The sequence below is a fragment of the Nannospalax galili genome, unplaced genomic scaffold (genome assembly GCF_000622305.1).
Source record: "Nannospalax galili isolate Female #2095 unplaced genomic scaffold, S.galili_v1.0 scaffold3332, whole genome shotgun sequence".
NCBI classification, from domain to species: Eukaryota; Metazoa; Chordata; class Mammalia; order Rodentia; family Spalacidae; genus Nannospalax; species Nannospalax galili.
In genome coordinates, this window is record NW_008331158.1 from 11971 (window position 1) to 34518 (window position 22548).

The window sequence follows — 22548 nt, forward strand, 5'->3', positions numbered from 1 at the left end:
CAGGTCACCATTCAGTAATACTAAGTTTAAGGTGCTGGGAGGTCACCTAGACAGGTCTTTCCTAAGCTACTCAAACAGTAAGAAAATTAGAGTTTTTGCTTTGTTTTGTTTTTGGTCTTTTTGAGACAGGGTTTCCCTGTAGCCCCGGCTGGCCTCAATCTCACAGAGATCCACCTGCCTTTGTCTCTTGAGTGCTAGAATTAAAAGCATCGCTAAACCTGGCTCTGTTTTTGTTGAGACAGGGTCTCCCTGTGGTCCAGAACTCATAATGTATCCTAAGCTGGCCTTTGCCCATGCCCAATCCTCCAGTTTTTTCAGTGCCTCACCCCACCTATTTGGCTGGTACAGAAGACTTACCACCTGTGGCCTTATCTGATCCTTGTTAAAAATAAAAGATGTCAGGTTTACAGGAAAGAAGCTGAGATGATTTAAGATGGTTCCTTTGAAGGGAGACAGCTGTCACAGTATGGGGGAAGGGTACAGAGAACAAAAAGAATTACTTGTTCTTACAGGTTTCTGTGGGAGGGGAGGAGGTAAGCTCCATACCACATGATATGCCAGAAGTCACAAGGCACTATCTTTGGCATACTGGGTTCAGCATTAGGTAAAAAGATACTTCAGCCGAGGCGTGGTGGTGTATACCTGTAAGCCCAGGGAGGCAGAGGCAGGCGGATCTCTGTGAGTTCCAGGCCAGCCTGGTCTACACAGGAGTTCCAGGCCAGCCGGGGCTACAGGGAGACCCTGTCTCAAAACAAAACAAAGTTCAGTGACTACCTACTGGAGACTAAACACCATAATACAAAGATAAGTGACAGAAGATGTGTAACTGGGTTTCTAGGCAACAGTGGGCATAAGAAACAGAGAGATGTCTTACCAGGGCAGAGATTGCAGTTAAGACTCTACAAGGAAGGATTTAAGGTAATCATATTGGGCATCAACTTCTGGAGTTTTCAGAAGGAAGTTGTTTAGGGTGATCTGATTTTCACAGATTTTAGTATAGACAGATTAAGCACAGCAAAATGTTCAAGGCTTACAAAATGATGCTGATAAGGAAAGCATGTGTACTCATGTAGAGAAACAGCACAAGGCAGATAACTACGCAGCTTCTACCCGTATTCTACCACTCTTTGCACACATCCACCAAGCCAGTGCCAGTAACTTTTTCTCTCCCTATTTTTCTAAAAAAGATTTTAAAATTTACTTTATGTAAATGAATGTTTTACCCATGCATGCACTGCCTGTGGAGGCCAGAAGAGGCCATCAGATCCCCTAGAACTGGTGTTTCAGATTGTTATCTGCCATGTGGGTGCTGGGAACCAAACCCAGGTCCTCTGCAAGAGCAGCCAGTGCTCTTAATCACTCAGCCATCTTTCCAGCCCTTATTTTTATTTTATGTTTATGAGTGTTTTGCCTGCACGTACATATGTGCACTACATGCATGCAATGCCCACAAAGGCCAGAAGAGGGCATCAGATCCACTAGAATGGAAGTTACAGATGGCTGCTAGCTGCTATGTGGATGTGCTTTTAACTGCTGACCTATGTCTCCAGACCCCTTTCCTTTTTTTGGATACAAGGTCTGGCCTGAAACTCAAGATCTTCCCACTTTAGCCTCCTTGGGATTATAGGGGTGCACTACCGTGCCTGGCCATACTTTTATTTACAAAAGTGTTTAATAACCATGGCCAGTTGGGATGGCTCAGTGAGTGAGTGAAGGTGCTTGCCTCCAACTTGAAAACATGTTTGATTCCCAGAACCCATGTGGTGGATGGAAGGAGAGAATGACTCCACAAGTTGTCTTGTGACCTCCAAACATGCACTGGGGAATGCAGCCACTACCCACCCAATAAAAAAAGTGTTTATCATTTATCACTTATCACAATATGATAATTTATCACAGTAATGGTTCTGAGGCGTCACATGATGCTATGTATGTTTATTCTGAAACAGACTGTTAAAGGTGGCTCAATTCTTTACAAACTACAACCGTGGAATACACATTAAAACAATTAAACAATTTCAGTGTTTCTTCCTTAACTACATTGGACACACATCAGTTTAACTATGCAGAAGGCAATGTTGGCATGGTTCACTGGGACCTAAAGTATGAGAGACCCTGCTGGGTGACTAGTGTGGAGCCCACTGCTGCTCTGCAGACCTCTGGTCTGCCCTGCCACTGCAGAGCTCCATGGCATTCCTTGATGACTGGAACAAAACCTACCACCAAACATTACTGCATTACAGAGCTTCTCCCTACCATTCACATTCTAAAGTTTACAAAAACGAAAGCCAGAACACTTGACAATTACAGTACTTCTCCTTCTCCAGTGTGGACTCTCTGATGTTTAGAAAGATTTGACTTGCTACAAAAGGTTTTCCCACATTGATTACACCAGTAGGGCTTTTCACCAGTATGAATTCTGTGATGCTTATTAAAATTTGAACTGTGGTTGAAGGCTTTCCCACATTCCTTACACTTATAGGGCTTCTCTCCTGTGTGCAGGCGCTGATGGGAACTGAGACCTGCGTGCTGACTAAAGCTCTTCCCACACTCGTTACACTGATAGGGCTTCTCCCCTGTGTGAATGCGATAGTGTCGAATGAGGCTGCCTTTCCCACTGAAGGCTTTCCCACAGTCCTTACACTGATAGGGCGCCTCTTCTGCATGCATCTTCTGATGTTTAAGGAGGTCTGAGCTCTGCCCGAAGGCTTTCCCACACTTACAGTCATAGGGCCGGTCCACTAAGTGTGTTCTGTAATGAAGGGTAAGGTTGGAGCTGTGGCTGAAAGCCTTCCCACATTTTGTACACACATAAGGCTTCTCCCCGGTGTGAGTTCTCCTATGTTTGGTGAGGTTTGAGCTATTGCTAAAGGCTTTCCCACACTCTGCACATATATAACGTTTTTCTCCTGGAGCAGATTTAGACACCGATTCCGCCCTCTTCTTGGAACCTGTGTCTCGAAGAGGGGTTTTTGCTCCTCTTTCAAGGTTGTTGACCCACTGCCTTTCTGACCTGGCCCCATACTTATTGGCAATAATCACAGGGATGATATCCCTTTTGAGTCCATCTGCATGAGACTCTTCTTCAGAACTTTTCTGCTCATCTCCTGATTCCTCCTCCTTCTGGAGATTTGATTTGCAACCTGAAAATAAATGGGTTAAGGATACATCAGTTGTTTCCTATTCCAAGGAAGCAACTGTTAGTAAGAAACAAAATCACCAGATGAGGTAGAGGAGGCGATGACATATACAAAACAGCTCTAACAGCAATACAAATAAAGCCATCATCACATCTGGTTTATGACCACACATTCATGTGAGCCTCCCCCAATCCCCACACCAAAAAAAAGCTATATGATAGATTTTCTGTCCAAAGAGCTTCGGATACACAAAGCAAAAAAGGTAAAATAAGCATAATGGATATTTTATATTCATGTATTTTATATGTTAAAGTATGTTTATATTTTATGTGTACGAGTGTTTTGCCTGCATGTATGTACATGTACCTATGTACATGTGTGCAAACCCATGGAGGCCAGAAGAAGGCCTTGGATTCCCTGGAATAGAAGTTATGGACAGGTGTTAACTGCTATGTGGGTGCTGGGAACTGAACCTGGGTCCTCTGGAAGAGCAGCCAGTGCTCTTGACCACTGAGACATCTCCCCAGCCCCATATAATCTTACTCTTTTTTTGTCTTTTTGAGGCAGGGTCACCCTGTAACCCAGCCAGCCTGAAACTCGCTATGTAGAACAGGTTCCACCCACCTCTCCAAGTGGTCTGGAATAGTCTAGAACACACTGGAATATTCTGTCTATGGCCTCACATTTGCTTCTGCAACATAATCAGAACCAATGTTTGTGCGTTAATTTCTTGACTTGTGGAAGGTTTCTAGATCATGCAGGTACAAGAAACTCAGATCTCAAGTTCTACTAAGGTGAACACCTGGGTTTCAGTGTTGAAGGTGTGACAAAGTTCCACCTAGAACTCAGGCAGACTGGCAAACTTCCTCATAGTATTCTGCTACGGCCTCACTGTTCTAGTCCAGCACCTTTTTAGGGCTCTGTAAGCTTTTGAGAGTTTATGTGAAGCTGACAGTGTCAACTTTCTCTTCCTTGGGAGCACTAAGAAGAGCCTTCGCTTCTCAACTGGGCATTAAAACCTGAGCCATTTCTAGTTCTGTTAATCTTTCCCTAGGCCTTCCCCTTTTTGTAGTAGTGCCAAGTACCTAAGACAAGAGAAACAGAGGCTGACTACTTATATATTCATATATAAAATAACTCACTGCCCTAAAAAAAAATTTTAAGCAGGGCATGGTGGCATATGTCTTTAATTCCAACACTCAGGAGGCAGAGGCAGGTGGATCTCTGTGAGATCAAGACCAGCCTGGTCTATATAAACAGTTCTAGGCCAGCTGGGGCTACAGGGAGACGCTGTCTCAAAAAGACCCCCCAAAAATGAATTTAAAAAATTTTAAGTTTATTTTTTAAGAGTATTAAAAAATTTAAAAAATTTCTTTTATATTTCAAGAGTGTATGTAAGTACACCACATGCATGCAATGCCTGCTGAGGCCAGAAAAGGGTATGGGACGCCCTGGAACTGGAGTTACCAACAGTTGTTCACTGTCATGTGGGTGCTGGGAATCAAACCTGGGTCCTCTGCAAGAGCAGCCAGTGCTCTCAAAACACTGAGCCATCTCTCCAGTCCCTAGAATGTATTGCTTCTTTATTTTTAAACTTTATTTTTATTTTATGTGAGTTTACTGCCTGCATGTTGAGTGCACTCACGTTGTGCAATGCCCTGGGAGGTCAGAATAGGACATGAGAGCTCCTGGAACTGGAGTTAGGGACAGTTGTTAGCTACCATATGGGTGCTGAGAATTGAACCTCGGCTCTCTGCAAGAGCAGCCAGTGCTCTTAACCCGAGGCATCTCTCCAGCCCTTTATTTTTAATTTTTGAGACAGAGTCGCACTATGTAGCCCTGGTTGGTCTGGAATTTACTATGTAGACTAGACCAGGCTGGCCTGGAACTTATGAAGCTCTACCGGCCCACCTGTGTCTGCCTCCCAAGTGCTAGGATTAAAAGTGTGCACTACCATGCCTGCCTAAAATGTAACTTTTCTCTTTTTTTTTTTTTTTAACTATTCTATTTATTATTTTTATTTTATGTGTATGAGTATATTGCTTGCATGTGTGTGAGTGCACCTGTGTCGTGTAATGCCGAGGAAGTCAGAAGAGGGTATCAGATTCCCCTGGAACTGGAGTTAAGGACAATTAGTAGCCGCCATATAGGTGCTGGGAATCGGACCCGGGTCCTCTGCAAGGGCAGTCAGTGCTCTTAACTGCTGAGCCATCTCTCCAGCCCCCTGTTTTATTGGTATTTTTAGTCTAGCTGGCCTGGAACTCTCTATGTGGGACAGGCTGGCCTCAAACTCACAAAGATCCGCCTGCCTCTGCCTCCTTAGCCACTATTAAAGGTGTGAGCCACTATGCCTGGCCCTGTAGTTTTTTCTTTAAGATTTATTTTCATGTTTTGAGTGTTTGGCCTGCATGTATTTAAGTGAACCACACGCATGCAGTACCTGTGGAGGCCAGAAGAGAAATGGATTCCCTGGAACTTGAGTTACAGATAGTTGTGTGTTATTTGGGTGCTGGGGAATGAACCCAGGCCCTCTGGAAGAGCTGGAATCTTTTGAGCCCTAGAATGTAGTTCTGGTTTGTTTTTTTTTTTCTTTTTTTTTTTGAGACAAGGTCTCTGTGTAGCCCCAGCTGTCCTGGAACTCACTATGTAGACCAGGCTGGCCTCGAATTCACAAAGATCCGCCTGCCTCTGCCTCCCAAGTGCTGAGATTAAAGGCGTGTGCAGAATGTAGTTTTTAACAGAGCTCAAAACCCTGTTTCCAAAGTAGAATTTCACCTGTCTAGGACATGGTAAGCAATGCATAAGGAGACTTTGAAGGGCCATGGCTCTGCTCATGAAGACACAAAACCCATGAAAAATGACCTAATGTTAACTCTAACTGAGCAAAGTCTTGGTGAGGTAAGTTTTTGAGACAGGGTCTCCCTCTCCCTGTACCCCAGCTGGTCTCACAGAGATCTGCCTGATTCTACCACTGCTCCCCCCCCCTGCCCCCGCCGCCGCCCGCCCCAGCTGGGATTAAAGGCTTTCACCATCACTCCTGGCTCATAATATACTTCATCAACATGTATTCACTCTGAAAATGTTATTACCTTCAGGGAATTGAAGGTATGTTAAGAGTAGAAATCACCAGTATAAACAAATAAAGGGGAAAATCATTCATGGTTTCTGAGGTAGTCCTATGATTTGTGAAGATCTGAGCTGGGAAGTATTTTTTTTTTTTTGTCTTTTTGAGACAGGGTCTCCCTGTAGCCCCAGCTGGCCTGAAACTCGCTTTGTAGACCAGGCTGGCTTTGAACTCAGAGATCCGCCTGCCTCTGCCTCCGGCAAGCTTTTTTTTTTTTTTTTTTTTTTTTCCGAGACAGGGTCTTATGTAGCCCAGACTAGCCTTTAACTCATTATGTAGCTGAGGAAGATCTTGAATTTCTGATCTTCCTGTCTCTACCTCCTGAGTGCTGGAATTACAGGTATGCACCTTGATTATGCTGTACTGGGGATGGAACTCAGGGCTTCCTGCATGATAGGCATGTACACTACCAACTGAACTATACTTCCAGCCCCCTAATCTACCTTTGAACTGTGGCTTTAAAAAGGAGGCTCGTAATGCTCTCCCATTGGCCTTTTCCAGAGCCATTCTGTCTTCTTCTGTACTCCAAGAAATGGACTCTTATACCTGGATACTTCTGCTGTCTGGCTAAGTCTGGGTTTGCTGATAGGGACACCAGAAGATGTGAGAGCAGGAATAGCTTAAAAATGAGGCATCTGGGCTGGAGAGATGACTCAGCAGTTAAGAACACTGACTGTTCTTGCAGAAGACCGAGGTCTGAATTCCAGTACCCACATGACAGCTAACAACTGTCCATTAACTCCAGTTCCAGGTGATCCGACAGCCTCTTCTGTCCTCCGTGGGGCACTGCATGACATGGGTGCACTTACCTACATGCAGGCATAATACTCATACACATTAAAAAAAATTAATTAAAAAAAAGGGGGCATCTGGGCATGGTGGCACACGCCTTTAATCCCAGCACTTGGGAGGCAGAGGCAGGCAGATCTGTGAGTTCAAGACCAGCTGAGGCTACAGGGAGACCATGTCTCAAAAAGACCAAAAAAAAAAGGGGTGGGGGGGAAGATCTGTTCCATTTTCTCCTTAGCTGATGGCAGGGCCTGAGCTTTATCTCCTAGCACGTGACCACTCCTCTCCCCACTCCCCCATCAAGGCCCAGGTCTTGTTTGGTTCTAGTAACAGGTTCTGCCTCTTGACCCTTCAAGTTCATAGGCAGTAATTTTCTTCTTCTTTTTTTTCCTTCTGAGATAGCATCTCCCTGCAGCCCCAGCTGGCCTGGAACTAGCTATGTAGACCAGGCTGGCCTTAAATGCAGAGATCCATCTGTCTCTACCTCCTGAGTGCTGGGATTAAAGGAGTGCGGGGATTAATGGTGTGGGCTACCATTATGGCAGCAGTACCTTTTCACTGTTGTCTAGTTCAGCACCTTTATTGGCTCATTCTAGCAGTCCACATCTAATCAATCTCTCCCTCTTTTTTAATTCACGTTCTAGTGTTGGGAACCTGAGGCAGTGGGATATATGGGGAAGAAACTGAACTACTTCTGCTTAGTCTGTCTGACCAGTCAAGTTAAGTTAGGGGTCACCTCTGACCAGGAGTAATGCCTCTGGGCACTGAGATGGGTCCTCACCTTGACGCTTTCTTGGATCCAGAGTGCAGTCTTCCTCCTCACCAGTCTCTTGGATGTATAGGGGCCCCCAAAACTCGTACTTGGGGCTGGCATCCACAGGTTGAGTCTGGGTACTGCTCGGAGTCTCCATGGTAGGTCCTGAAGTCGGCATCTTCTCCCAAACCTGCTTCTGTTCCTTTGGAGAAGCCGAGACCTACAGAGTAAGAAATGGCTGTGTGTGTGCAGAGCTTACTCAAGAACTAGAACGAAAAAGATTTCAGGAGAGCTATGTGGAACTTCTTGAAGAAAAAAGGCCCATTCAATTCCCAAGGCTACTCAGGATAAGTGAAGAAAACTAGGAGAAACACTGTGCAGCTCATGAGAAGGTCCCACAGCTAATGTTACAGAACAGACAAGCCCTGATCCCTGCCAACAACGCTATGCTCCTAATCTCCTGGTATCTGCCAGCCTCCCACTTACCTGTAGTCCTGGCTCATCCAGTTCTTGCTCGAGGTCTTCCAGGAGAGTGACAGCCTCCTCTGCACTCTCAGGGCAGTGCTCCTGCACCCAGGTCTGGAGCTCACGGGGCAGGATGGACAGGAACTGCTCCAGCACCAGCAGCTCCAGGATTTGCTCCTTGGTGTGGATCTCAGGCTGCAGCCACTCACAGCAGAGCACCCGCAGCTGGCTCAGCGCCTCTCGGGGCCCAGGGGTATCATGGTACCCGAACTGCCTGAAGCGCTGGCGGAACGTCTCCAGGCTAGGACGACACTTCTGTTTTTCATCATCCTCCTCAACTTTCATAGCTGCAGGCCCCATGGACTCTTCGGGTGGCCTGGGGCCCAGAACTGTGGCCATGCCCACCACCTTTGTCATCACACGGTCTCCAGAAACAGCAGGGCTGTGAGGAGCAGACCAGGTACGTCTGGATTTCTGGTTCTCAAACAACACAAGTTAAACCTGTAAAAACATGGTTGTCAAAAAATTTTATTTTTTAAAAAAGTTTGCTTTTCCTGCTCTTTACAGCCATATCTTTACCCCAGTGGCCACCATAAAAATTATCATATAAAAAGTAATGATCAGGCCAGGCATAGTGGTGCATGCACACCTTTAATCCTAGCACTTGGGAGGCAGAGGCAGGCAGATTTCTGTGAGTTCAAGGCCAGCCTAGTCTACATAGCGAGTTCCAGGCCAGTTGGAGCTACAGTGACACCCTGTCTCAAAAAGACCAAAAAAAAAAAAAGTATTGGCCAGGGCTGATGAGAAGGCTCAGGATGCAGGCCTTGCTGCCAGGCCTGACCACCTGGTTTGAGCCCCATGACCCAAATGTAGACAGACAAAAAGAACTTTCCCAAGTTGTTCTCTGACCAGCACATGTATGTGTACCCTGGCACACACGTGCATAAACGGAATAAATATGGTTAAAAAATTATGTCATTTGCAGAGAATGGATGGAACTGCAGATTATCTATGTTAAGAAAAATCAGCTGGACTCACAAAAAAAGTAATTTTCTCTCATATATGGAATTTGGAGGGAGGGCATGAAAGTAAAAGGGATCTAGGAGAAACAGGCAGTGAGGGGCAAGAACGGGAAAGAGATGGCTGATTATCACTAAAGTACAGTACGTGACACATGGAAATGCCACAATGAAACCTGTTACTCCATACAACTAATACACACTAGTTCAAAACAAGTTCAAAATCTTCCTGGAGTAGCTAAATACAACCTGCTTTGATCTATGTTGTGTCCACATTCCCAAAAAGTACAGGGTGGCATATTTTAAAAACTAGATCTTTACTTCAAAAACTGTTTTGCAATCCTACAACTATAGGTATCATAGTTTCTACAGTTCCAGCAAGCTATCTAATACTGTTAGAGCCTAAAAAATTTACCAGTCAGCTGGGTGTGGCGCTGGACACCTCTGACCCCAGCAGAGATCAGGAGGCAGAGGCGGGTGGAGCACTCTGAGTTCCAGGCCAGCCTAGTCTACATAGGGAGCTCCAGGCCAGCCAGGGATACAGAGTGAAACCATGTATCAAAAAGCAAATAAATAGGCCAGGTGTGGTGGCACACAACTTTAATCCCAGTGTTTGGGAGGCAAAGACAGGCAGATCTCTAGGAGATCAAGGCCAGTGTGGCCTATGTAGTGAATTCCTGGCCAGGTAGGACTACAAAAGAGAGTCTGTCTCAAAAAACAAAAAAAGTAAATAAATTTTACTTGTCAAATGACCGTATTTATCAGCATGAACAGGTGCCAGGCTAGAATTAACTAGTTTGTTTAAAAACAATGGAGTTTGACACTTTAAACTTTTTTTTAATAAAAATTTTTTAAAATTATTTTTATGTGTACGCGTGTATTGCCTCCATGTAGGTAAGTGCACCGTGTTGTGCAATGCCTGTGGAGGTCAGCAGAGGTTGTCAGATCCCCTGGGACTGGAGTTATGGACAGCTGTTAGCTGCCATGTGGGTGCTGGGATTCGAACCCCGGTCTTCTGCAAAAACAACCAGTGTTCTTATAACTGCTGAGCCATCTCTCCAGCCCCATGAGTTTGACACTTTAAATGGGGAGGGTAGGGAGGGAGGATAAGACAGGGAGAGAAAGAGGAGAGATGAATAGTGCCTAGCTAGCATAAACAACCAGAGGGAGCCAGGCGTGGTGGGGCACGCCTTTAATTCCAGCACTTGGGAGGCAGAGGCAGGGGAAATCTCTGTGAATTCAAGGCCAGCCTGGTCTAGGTCTACATCATGAGTTCCAGGACAGCTGACGCTACAGGGACACCCTGTCTCAAAAAGACAAAAAAAACTCAAAAAACCAAAACCAAAAAAAACCAAACAACCAACCAGAGGTAATGGTGTAAGTTCAAAAACTTGCTGAAAAATTACACAGACAATATCTGTTCATGAGTCCATGTGTATAGCTGAAGACTACACAACAAGAAACAGTGCCAGAGAGGAGAACCCTTCCTTTGAGTTGCTGATCAAGGTGGTCCAAGTAACTCCCAAAATTACACAGGCTATTGCCACAGTCCTTGATTACCTCCTAGAATTTGGTGGTAAGACCCTGTTGCTGAACACAGAACATACTTCAGACACAGGATTTGAAGCAACGGAGCTGGAACTGACCTGGAAAACACCTCCCCTGAAGGCTAGCTCTCATAGCTTTGGAGAACACTTATGCAAGCTGCTAAGGGAGAACATCAACCAGTGGTCCAACCCCAGCTTCAAGGCCCAAAAACCACATCAATGACCAGCACAGCAAACAGCACTGGTGCAGTAGTGGCACTGTTACCTAGGGGGTAATCAACAGCTACCTAATTGGACTTATAGCCCAGTCAACGGGAGGAACACCTGTGGTACTGTAAACCTAGCAAATACACATAGCTGGAGAGGTCACAGGTCTTAGAGAAAACTCCAAGGCTGTCACATCCCTAGACAAATGTAATATGGATCCTTAAATCAACAGACAAGTATCCAGTCACCGTCCATCAAAGAAGCTTTTTTTTTTTTTAAGAGTCAGAGATAGTTACAGAGTTCCACAACTGGTCACACACAGAGATTGTCTGTGAATTGTCCAAGTTGTGGCACATCTAGGATGCAACCTCTACACCTAAGGCTCAAGGAACATAGAACAAGGGATTGAGAGACCTGAGTGACTCCATAAAAAAAAATTTGGTCTTTTTGAGACAGGGTCTCCCTGTAGCCCCTGCTGTCCTGGAACTCACTGTGTAGACAGGCTGGCCTCGAACTCACAAAGATCCACCTGCCTCTGCCTCCCAAGTGCTGGGATTAAAGGTGTGTGCCACCATGCCTGGCATCTAACTAATGCATCTTTCAATTCATACCAATGAAGCAACACAGAGTAAGAGTCTGCAGAGTGTGGGTCCTTGGACAGAACTCCTATATTAAAATCCACCCACCCAGGGCTCAGGGATCATTTCCGGAGGGGGCGCAGAAAGATTGTAAGAGCCAGGGGGAAGGTGCAGGACCATATGGAAATAGAGTCCTATAGGCTCCTGGGACTCTAATATGAACCTACAGCAATGGTGTCAGCATGCACAAGACCCATGCAAACTTAAGCAGACAAAACATCAGCACAGAACTGTGGAAATGAGCAGCAGGTCCCAATCTTAGTTGAAGAATTATTGGCAGCTGATTACTGCTGGGTAAGCATGAGCTTATTTTCTTAAAGGGAGGGACTCTAAGATTGGCTGACTAGATCCCAGTGGATGAACTTGCACTGAAGGACATCTGGAGACAATAACTTTACACACTAGGCCTTAACACAAATGATAGAAGGTATGAACTCCAGTGGGGGGAGGCGGGGACTATGAGAGGGTGTCAAAGGGGAAGGGGGTATAAAAATGATTTTCTGTATGAAATATACAAAAATTCAATAGAAAATTTTAAAAAAAGAAAAGAAAGCTGGGGTCTAGAGAGATGGCTCAGTGGCTAAGAGCCCTGGCTACTGTTGCAGAGGACCCAAGTTCAGATCCTGGCACCCACACAGTGGCTCACAACTGTCCATAACTCCAGTTCCAAGGGAATTTGACACCCTCTTCTGATCTCTGAGGGCATTGTACAACATGGGTACACTTACATACATGCAGCAATACACTCATACAAATAACATAAATGCGTAAAATATTTTTTAAAATAATGGAGTTAAAAAAAAGAAAAATAATGGAGTGCAAGGGCTCCAGCTGTCTTGCAGGTACAAGGCCCCAGGTTCCATCCCTAGCACCATATATATTAATAGTACAATCAGGATGCAATCTGAGCTTCACCCAACTCATTTTAACAACTTATTCAGGGCTGGTGAGATGGCTCAGCAGTTAAGAACACTGCCTGTTCTTGCGGAAGACCGGGGTTCGAATCCCAGCACCCACATGGCAGCTAACAACTGTCCATAACTCCAGTCCCAGGGGATCTGACAGCTGCTTCTGTCCTCCACAACACGGGTGCACTTACCTACATGCAGGCAATACACGCATACACATAAAATAAAAATAAAAAATACTTTAAAAATAAAAAAAAGAACTTATTCAAGTTTTCTATCACTTTTTTGTGCTGAGAGAGTGTGTGTGTACATGTGTGCAGGTGAGCTTGCCTCTGTGTGTGTGTGTTGAGGCCAGAAGTCAATGTCATGTCTCTTCCTTTATCACTTTAAAAAAAAAATTTTTTTTTGAGACAGGGTCTCCTCATAGCCCCAGCTGTCCTGGAACTCACTATGTAGACCAGGCTGGCCTTGAATTCACAACAATCCACCTGCCTCTGCCTCCCAAGTGCTGGGATTAAAGGTGTGCGCCACCATGCCTGGCTTAAAATTTTTATTTATTTTTATGTGTACAAATGTTATGCCTGCAAGTTTATGTGCACCCGTGTCCTGCAGTGCCTGTGGAGGACAGAAGAGGGCGTCAAATCCCCTGGAACTGGAGTTTCAGAAGGTTGTTAGCCCCAAGTGGGTGCTGGGAACCAAACCCAGGTCTTCTGCAAGAGCAGGCAATGCTCTTAATAGCAGAGCCATCTCTCGAGCCCCTCCTTTATCTTTTTTTTTTTTTTTTTTTTTTTTTTTTGGTCTTCTTGAATCAGGGTCTTCCTGTAGCACCAGATGGCCTGGAACTTAGTATACAGACCAGGTTGGCCTTGAACTCAGAGATCTGCCTGCCTCTGCCTCAAGTACTGGGATTGAAGGTGTGTACCACCAGCCCTGACCTCCTTTATCACTCTTTATTTTTTTGTTTTGAGACAGGGTTTTTCACTGAACCTAGAGCTCACTGATGGCTAGACTGGCTGGCCAGTGAACCACAGAGATCTGCCTGTCTCTACTCCCTTAGTACTGACATTACAGGTACAAGGAGACATGCCTAGATTATTATGTGTATGCTGGGGACACAAACTCAAGTCTTCCAGTGTGTGCAACAAGCATATTACTAAGCCATCCCCACAACTCCACATTGTTTTCAAGTGCCTTTAGCTTAAAAATTGTCTTATTTTTAAATTGTGTATGTGTGTGTGTGTGTGTGTGTGTGTGTGCTATAGGTGTCCAAGAAAGCCAAAGGTGTCAGATTCTCTGGCGCTAGAGTTACAAGTAGTTTTGAGTTGCCTTACATGAGTTCTGGGAACTGAACTCAGGTCCTCTGTAAGAGCAGTACATACTCTTAACCACTGAATCCTCTTTCTAGCCTCAGAGAACCATCTCTTGAGTCCCCACATTTAATTAATTATTTTGTGTGTTGGGGGAAGAGCACATACATGCCTCAGCATGTATGTTCAGGTCAATAACTTGGTGGGAGTTGGTTCTCTCATGTGGGTCCCAAGGATTGAACTCGGGCCCTCAAGCTTAGGTGACAAGTGCCATTACCTGCTGAGTCATGCCCTGCTTTTATCTTTTAACACAACAGGTGGAAGGACAGAACAATTAGACTTAAGGTAGTATATATTTTAATATAATTATTTTTTATAAAATATGTATTGCTAGCTGGGCATGGTGACACACCTCTTTAATCCCAGCACTCCAAGACAGAGGCAGGTAGAGCTCTGTGAGATCAGGGCTAATCTGGTCTACATATGAGTTCCAAGCTAGTTGGGACTACAAGGAGACAATCTCAAAAAGACCAAACCCACCCCTAAAATAATAACTTATTTAAATGTGTGTGTTGCTGAGAAAAAATTGAGAGGAAAAATTTATTTTAAAGAGATATAAACAAAAATTGTTTAAAAGTATTTTTTCTTTTAAAATTTGAATCTCCCAGTTGACACATTAGAACACTATTGCACACTTTAAGAACATAATTACCGTAAGGTTCTTGTTCTTCATTTGCCATAAAGTGAGGACCACCAATTCAACAACACTTACTCAACACCTGCCATGTGACCAGATGTCCTTCCCCTTCCTGGATCTTTCTAGTTAGTGGCGGATGGGGAGGAGGAGATGAGTAAACAGCTTAGAGAATCAGTCTCCCACTGGTACTCTAAGTGTAAGAAAATGCAAAAATGAAATTTTTATGCTTATGACACGAAGGGGCGGGCAAAGGTCCCACCTGCTGGGCTTGTAGAGCATGCCTGCAATCCCAGCATTCCAAGCTACTCACTTGGTGCAGTCCACTACATGCATATACAGCAACACTCTGTCTCAAAACAGCCTGGTCTACATATCAAGTTCCAGGCTAGCTGGGCCTACTAAAAAAGGGGAGGGGGGAATGGAAAACAAAGACTTCACTTTACAACTAATTTAACACTGTCACAGTGAACTACTTTTCAGTTTGTTTATTATTTATTTATTTATTTTGACAGGGTCTCCCATAGTCCTAGCTGGCCTGGAACTCACTATGTAGATCTCTGTGAGATCTGCCTACCTCTGCCTCCTGAGTACACCACTATACTATGCCCAATGCTGAACTAGTTTTTTGTTTTTTTTTTTCTTTTTTGAGACAGGGTCTCCTTGTAGTCCCAGCTGTCCTGGAACTCACTATGTAGACCAGGCTGGCCTTGAACTCACAAAGACCCACCTGCCTCTGCCTCCCAAGTGCTGGGATTAAAGACGTGCGCTACCACGCCTGGCTGAACTAGTTTTTAAAAAACTACCTTGGCAGGGAATGGTGGTGGCCAGGCCAGCACTCGGAAGGGGATGTGGTAAATCTCTGTGGGTTCTAAGCCAGCCTAGTCTACAGAGTAAGTTCTAGGCCAGACAGGGCTACAAGGAACCCCTGTCTGTCTGTCTCATCTGTCTATCATCTATCCATCCATCCATCCATCCATCCATCTATCCATCTATCCATCTGTCCATCTGTCCATCCAAGGCTTAACATAGGCAACAGTTCAGTGGGCAAAGGTGCTAGCTGACTTAAGTTCACTTTCTGGTACCCACATGGTGGAAGGTGAGAACTGTTTCCTAAAAATTGTCCTCTGACCTTTACTAGCAAGATGTGGCATGAGCTCCATGTAATAAATGCAAATATATATATATATATATATATATATAGGGGCTAGAGTACTGACTGCTCTTGCAGAGGACCTGATGAGTTCAGTTCCTAGCACCCACAGGGTGGCTATCAACTGTCTGAAACTCTAGTACCAGGGGATCTGACGTCCTCTTCTGGCCCCTGTGAATATCATACACACATGGTGTACCTTACATACATACAAGAAAAACACTTAATACACATTAAAATGAATTTTAAAAAATTAGACAAGTGTGGTGGTGCATGCCTTTAATCCCAGCACTCTGGAGGCAGAGACAGAAGGATCTCTGTGAGATCACAGCCAGTCTGGTCTACATACGAGTTCCAGGCTAGTTGGGGCTACAGGGAGACTGTGTCTAAAAATAAATAAATAAATAAAATGAATAAATAAATAAATAAATGTGGGGGAGGCCAAGTGTGGTGACCACACCTGTAGTCCTAGCACTCAGGAGGCAGAGGCAGGCAGATCTCTGTGAGTTCAAGAGGCACCACCTCACCCAGCCTATAAATAAAAATTTTAACTGGAGAAGTCCACCAAGCAGAAGCACATAAGTCCATCCTGAGCTTGTTTTGGTCTCTTAATTTTTTCCCCTTCTATAAATTCTATAGTTTATACAACCCTATTAACCAATCTCAAATCAACTCTGGAACAAAACGAGGTACAAATAAATCAAGTTATCAGACTGTAACAAATGAACACCATTTACTACCCTGTGCAGGACGATATCCTAAACACAGTCTGTACATGAAAACTCCAAAGCTGTAGCCATGGTGGCATGCACCTGTAACTCCAGAACTGAGGCTGGAGGGTTGCCAATTAGAAGCCAGCCTGAGGTACACAGCAAGACCCCATCACAAAACAAACAAATGTTCGAAAAACTTCTAGGCAGGCAAATAACTTTTGAGGCGCATAATTGTTGGGCTGATCTCATTGCTAACAATCTCCTTGAGAGTGAGCCTAGTTCTGCATCTTTTCAATGGTCTTTAATCGACACTCACTTTCTCCCCAGAAGCCTTCCAAAATTTGGAAAAAACAACTTTGTCTCTTAACCTTTTCTCCAGTTCTTCTCATTGTTCTTTATGCAACAGAGATTTCTAAGCATGTCACTCACCAAATCACTTTCCTCTTTTATACTCTACTTATAAACGATCCTCAAAAAGAAAAAAAAAAAAAAAGTCTCTGCGAACTTGAACAGATCTCCACGCACATACCGCCCGAGAGGCCTATTCCCTCTCCTGGACTGCACGCTACCCAACGCTAATGAGATTCCTTTGATCACAGGAGGTTCCGCACCCTCAGGAGCCTTCTTAATAATTCATCCCGAGTTTAGACCTCCAGGAAGAAGACAAGGCAGGCCTGGCTGGATTACAGGTAGCTCGGCTAAAGGAGCGCACAGGGAAGCGATTCTCGGAAGCAAAAACAAAAACAAAAACGAAGGTTTCATTTGTTGGAGCCGAAGGGGGTGGGAAAGGCTCTTCCCAGAGCCGCAGCTCCACCAGCTGGGGCTGGGCGGGGGCGGGGACAGGCATCGATCCTCAGGGCCACAATGGAGGGATTCCCGGAACCGCAGCCGCCAGGCCCAGTCCTCCCTCTTGAAATCTCTCGGTCACCTCCCCCCTTTCCACCCGCTACGCGAACCTGAGAGCCGCAGGCTCACCGTGACTCAGAGGCGCACCCGAAAGCCGGGAGCCCGTGCAGCGCCTCGAACGGCGGCGCAGCCGGAAGTGCGTCAGACCCCCCGCCTCCCCGCGCGGAAGGCGCAGCGGCCCCTCTAGGAATGCGGGAGGTCTTTTTGCTGTTGTGGTTGAGGCTCCCGTTGCACAGCGGTGGAGACTCCTAGACATAAACGGGCCTATCCCCCGTTCTTTTTTTTTAGTTTTCCATTTCCTTTCCTTCTTTTTGAGACAGGGTCTTATGTCTTCCAGGCTGGTCTGAAACTTTCTATGTAGTCAGTAATGACTTTGAACTTCTGATCCTCCCTCCTCCACCTCCCAAACGCTAGGATTACAAGCTTGTGCCAAACTCTGCTGGTTTAAGTAGTGCCCTGTCCTGGCTAGGCAAGGACTTGGTCAAGGGTCTGGAGAGATGGCCCGGTGGTTAAGAGCACTGTCTACCCTTGCAGAGGACCTGGGTCAGGTTCCCAGCACCCACCTGGGTGCTCACAATCATCCCTAATGCCACTTCAATTCCAGGCGATCCAATGCTCTGTACTGGCCTCCGGGTTTGTGTGTAGCTGGCGCACTTACATACATGCAGTCAAAACTCATACACATAAAATAAATTAAAAAATTAACTTGATCAACGAGCTATATCTCCAGCAAAACATAATGTGGGGCACAATGTTATGATCAATTGTGCACACAATTTACTGCACACATATTTTTCATTATTTTAATCGGTGAAATATTATAATCCTGAGAATACTTTCCCTGGTGAAATATTAAAGTGCTCCTGTTTCTTTTCGTTCCTTCTTCCTTTCCTCCTACCACCTCCCTTTTTTGAGACCAGGTCTTAGTATCCCAGGCTGGCCACAAATTCTCTTATGTAGTCAAATATGAACTTGAACTCCTAGAGCCTCCTACTTCCGAGTCCCAAATTCTGGGATTACAGGTGTGCACTACCACAGTTGGTTTATGTAGTGCGTGGGATTAGATCCACCACCTCCTGCATGCTAGGCAAGAGCTCTACCAACTCAGCTACATGCCAAGCAAAGTCTCCAGTTCATAATTAAGAAAACTTGGATCTGGAAAAATAACTTTTCAGAGAGGGTGACCTAGCTCAGTTGGACTGTGTTTGCCTAGCATGTATGAGGCCCTGGGTTCAATCACTTGCACTACACACACAAAAATTAAGAATGGACCTGTGGAGATGGCCCAATGAATAAAGCACTTATCACACAAGTTTGGATCCCTAGTACCCAGTAAAAAGCCAAGTGGCACACAGCTGTAATCCCAGTGATGGGGAAGTGGAGACAGGAGGATCTCTAGTGCTTGCTGACCAGCCAGTGTAACCAAATCAGTGAACTCCAGGCTCAGTAAGAGACCTTGTCTCACAAAATAAGGCAGAGAAGCAATCGAAGAAGACACCTGCTATCAGCCTCTGGCCTTCACTTGTATCCAGACACAGGTGTGAACGCGGGCACAAACACAACAATCTGCCTATGCTTTTGTTGACATGAAGAAAGCAGTGTTTGGATGACTCAGACCCAATTTATACTAGAGTGCTAATTGGCAGCACAGCTGAGAATAGAATTCAGTTCTTTAATTATATGTGTTTGCTTTATCTCCAGAGATTCTTTTTTCAGTGCTGGGGATGGAACCCAGTGTCACATGCATGCTAGCTCTCTATCACTGAGTTATATTCTTAGCTCTTAAGGGATTTCAAAAATATCAGGGCTGGGCGTGGTGGTGCACACCTTGCATCCCAGCGCCCAGGAGGCAGCAGTAGAGGCAGGAAGATCTCTGTGAGATCGAGGCCAGCCTGGTCTACATAGCAAGTTCCAGGCTAGCTGGGCTACAGAGAGATCCTGTCTCAAAAGATACACACACAAAAATATCATCAGGGATGGAGAGATGGCTCAGTGGTTAAGAGCACTGGCTGCTCTTGCAGAGGCCCTAGGTTTAGTTCCCTGTACCCTCATGGTGTCTAACAGCAATTGGTAACTCCAGTTCCAGGGGATCTGATGCCCTTTTCTGGCCTCCCTGGGCAATGCATGACATGGGTGCACTTACATACCTGCAGAAAAACATTCATACACATTAAGAAAAAAAATTAGCTGGGCATGGTAGCCCATGCCTTTAATCTCAGCACTTGGAACACAGAGGCAGGCAGACCTCTGTGAGATCTAGGCCAGTCTCGTCTATGTCTTGAGTTCCAGGCCAACTAGGCTACAGGGAGACCCTGTCTCAAAAAACAAAAATAAATACATATAAACCAGAGAGGCTGGATGGTTAACAGCACCATCTTCTTGCAGAAGACCTGAGTTTGAATCCCAGCACCCACATGGCAGCTGACAGTCATCTGTAACTCCAATTCCAGGGAATCTGACACCCTCTTCTGTTCTCAGCAGGCAATGCATGACACAGGTACACTTACATACATGCAGGCACAACACTTATACATATAAAATAAAAATAAATAAACCAGAAAGAACAAAAACATGAGGTCAGTAAGTTGTCCATTTAAAGCATATTATGTTAAAACAAGTTAATTTAGAATGACACATTTCCTTGTTTCATTAAAATAACTGTGGGCATGTAGAAAAACCTCAAGAGAATAGATAAGGGAAAGTTGCTGTGGGGGCTGGAGAGATGGCTCAGTGGTTAAGGACTTGAGTTGTCTTCCCAGAACCCATATTGAGAAGCTCACAACCTCCTGTAACTCCAGCTTCTGGGGCCCTGACACCCTCTTCTGGTATCTGTGGGCACTGTACTCAACGTTTACATATACACATCCACATATACACAGAAAATAAGTAAGTCTTTTTGTTTTTCAGAGAGAGAGGTCTCACTATGTAGCTCTGGCTGCCTGGAACTCACTCTGTAGACCAAACTGGCCTTAAACTCATGGAGCTCCCCCTGCCTCTACTTCCTGAGTGCTGGGATTAAACCTTTATTTTTGAAGTTAGTTACTGTGATTTGGAGCTCATTGTGATGTGTCTCATGCATTTTATTTCCAGAAAGGCTTTGATTTCCAATGAGTTCATTTGACAAATATATCTCAAGAATGTACAATATGTCAGGTATGTATGATGACACAAAAACTTACAAGTGGGTTGGGGAGATGGTTCAGTAGGTAAAGTGCTTTCCGATCAAGCCTGACATTGAGTTAAGATCTACGCCCATGTGAAAGCTGGACACGGTATATCACAATGTCCCAGCACTCCTAGAGAGAGAGAGACAGGGGAAGTGGAGACAAGGGAATTTCTGGAAACTTGTGAGTCAACTAGCCTGATATGGGTGGTGGAAAAACTGCAAGAGAGGCTGTCTCAAACAATGTGGAGGAGAGGGTCAGTATCTAAAGTTGTCCTTGGACCTCCAAACTTGCACCATGGTATATGTGTGCCTACACTCATGCATGTGAACACAAAAACAGAGAAAAAAGAGAAATATACAGTTCTCAGCAGCATGTGTCCTAGTCTGCTTTCTATTGCTGTGATAAACATTGTGACCAAGGGGGCTGGAGAGATGGTTCAGTGGTTAAGAGCACTGACTGCTCTTGCAGAGGACCTGGGTTCGATCCCCAGCACCCACATGGCAGCTAACAACTGTCCAAAACTGCAGTTCCGGGGGATCCGACTCCCTCTTCTGACCTCCGTGAGCATTGCATGACATGGGTACACTTACATGCATGCAGGCAATATACTCATATGCACTTAAAAAGAAAAATCGTGACCAAAAGCGGCTTTGGGGAGGAAAGGGTTTATCTGGTTTACATGTCCATGTCACAGTCCATCATTAAGGGAAGCTAGGACAGGAGCTCAAGGCTGGAACCTGGAGGCAGGAACTGAAGCAGAGACCATGGAGGAAGGCTACTTACTGGCTTGCTCCTCTTGACTTGCTCAGCTACCTTTCTTGTATATCGAGGCCCACCTGGCCAGGGATGGCACTGCCCACAGTGGGACTGGACCTCTTATATCAATTAGCAATTAATAAAATGTCTCAAAGACATGCCCAGAGGCCAGTCTGATGAGGGAAATTCCTCTATTGAAGTTCCTTCTTTTCAGCTGACTCTGGTTTATATAAAGTTGACAAAAGATAACCAGCACAATTGACTTGTCAACTTGAGACACAAACACAGCACTATTAAACCAAAACCTTTTTTTTTCTTATTTATCTCCAAGATTTGATGTTAATATAACATAAAACACAGTCTAGCCTTTTAAACTCCCATGGTCTTTTAAAAATTCCAATGATTTCAAAGTTCAAAATCTCTTTAAAAAAATCCAAAACCAGTGGCTGGAGAGATGGCTCAATGGTTAAGAACACAGGCTGTTCTTGAAGAAGACCCGGGTTCAAATCCCAGCACCCACATGGCAGCTAACAACTGTCTGTAACTCCAGTTCCAGGGGCTCCGACAGCCTCTTCTGTCCTCTGAGGGCATTGCATGACACTAGTGCACTTATCTACCTGCAGGCAACACACACATATGCGTAAAAATAATAAAGCTGGGCGTGGTGGTGCATGCCTGTGCTCCCAGCACTCAGGAGGCAGAGGCAGGAGGATCTTTGTGAGTTCAAGGCCAGCTTGGTCTACATAGCAAGTTCCAGGACAGCTGGGACTACAGGGAGACCTTGTTTCAAAAAGACCAAATAAATTATATAAATAAATAAAAATCCAAAACCAAAGCCTATTAACCATGGACTCTTGCAAAATAAAAAAATAACTTTTGTACATTTTTATCCCAAGAAAGAAGATTAGGGCATAGCTACAATCAGATCAAAGCAAAGCCAAACTCCAGCAGTGTCAAAGGTTCAGTGTCCAACATCTGGGACTTACAATCTTCTGGACTTCAAAAGCTTGGGCAGCTCCACTTCTCTGGCTCTGCCGCCTGCAGCATACACAGCAGCTTGTCCTGGCTCAGGCCAGGATGCCTCCACTCCATTCCTGCTGCGGTCCCTGGCAGGTTTCCCATGGTCCTGACCCTCAAATATTCTGGGGTTTCCACTGCAGTTGAGGCTGAATCTTCACCAATGGCCTCTTTTGACCTCTTCAGGGACTCCAACTCTGCCACATGGTGCCAAGCCTTGGCTGCTCTCCATGGCTCCTTCATG

General features: G+C 45.1%; 1 protein-coding gene across 3 annotated transcripts; it reads right to left on the reverse strand.

Moving 5' to 3' along the window:
• Positions 1 to 1920: 1920 nt before the first annotated feature.
• Positions 1921 to 17504, reverse strand: Zscan21 (zinc finger and SCAN domain containing 21). 3 transcript variants are annotated; one of them, XM_008823542.3, is made up of 4 exons: positions 17434 to 17504; positions 8294 to 8773; positions 7835 to 8027; positions 1921 to 3143 (listed from the first exon to the last, which is right to left on the reverse strand). In XM_008823542.3, the coding sequence occupies exons 2-4, from the start codon at positions 8687 to 8689 to the stop codon at positions 2305 to 2307; spliced, it is 1428 nt and encodes a 475-aa protein (XP_008821764.1). In that variant the 5' UTR covers positions 8690 to 8773; positions 17434 to 17504; the 3' UTR covers positions 1921 to 2304. The 3 variants fall into 3 exon arrangements, with proteins under 3 accessions (XP_008821764.1, XP_029414694.1, XP_029414697.1); XM_029558834.1 differs by having other exon boundaries at positions 17415 to 17491; XM_029558837.1 differs by lacking the exon at positions 17434 to 17504 and adding an exon at positions 16888 to 17368.
• Positions 17505 to 22548: the final 5044 nt, after the last annotated feature.

What these genes read in the sequence shown, in the direction of transcription:
- Zscan21 (XM_008823542.3), bottom strand. Translation starts at nt 8,689, where the DNA reads ATGACAAAGGTGGTGGGCATGGCCACAGTTCTGGGCCCCAGGCCACCC. An exon ending in TGGATGAGCCAGGACTACAG is followed by an intron (nt 8,028 to 8,293) that starts GTAAGTGGGAGG and finishes CTTACTCTGTAG; the next exon opens with GTCTCGGCTTCTCCAAAGGA. An exon ending in GGATCCAAGAAAGCGTCAAG is followed by an intron (nt 3,144 to 7,834) that starts GTGAGGACCCAT and finishes ATTTATTTTCAG; the next exon opens with GTTGCAAATCAAATCTCCAG.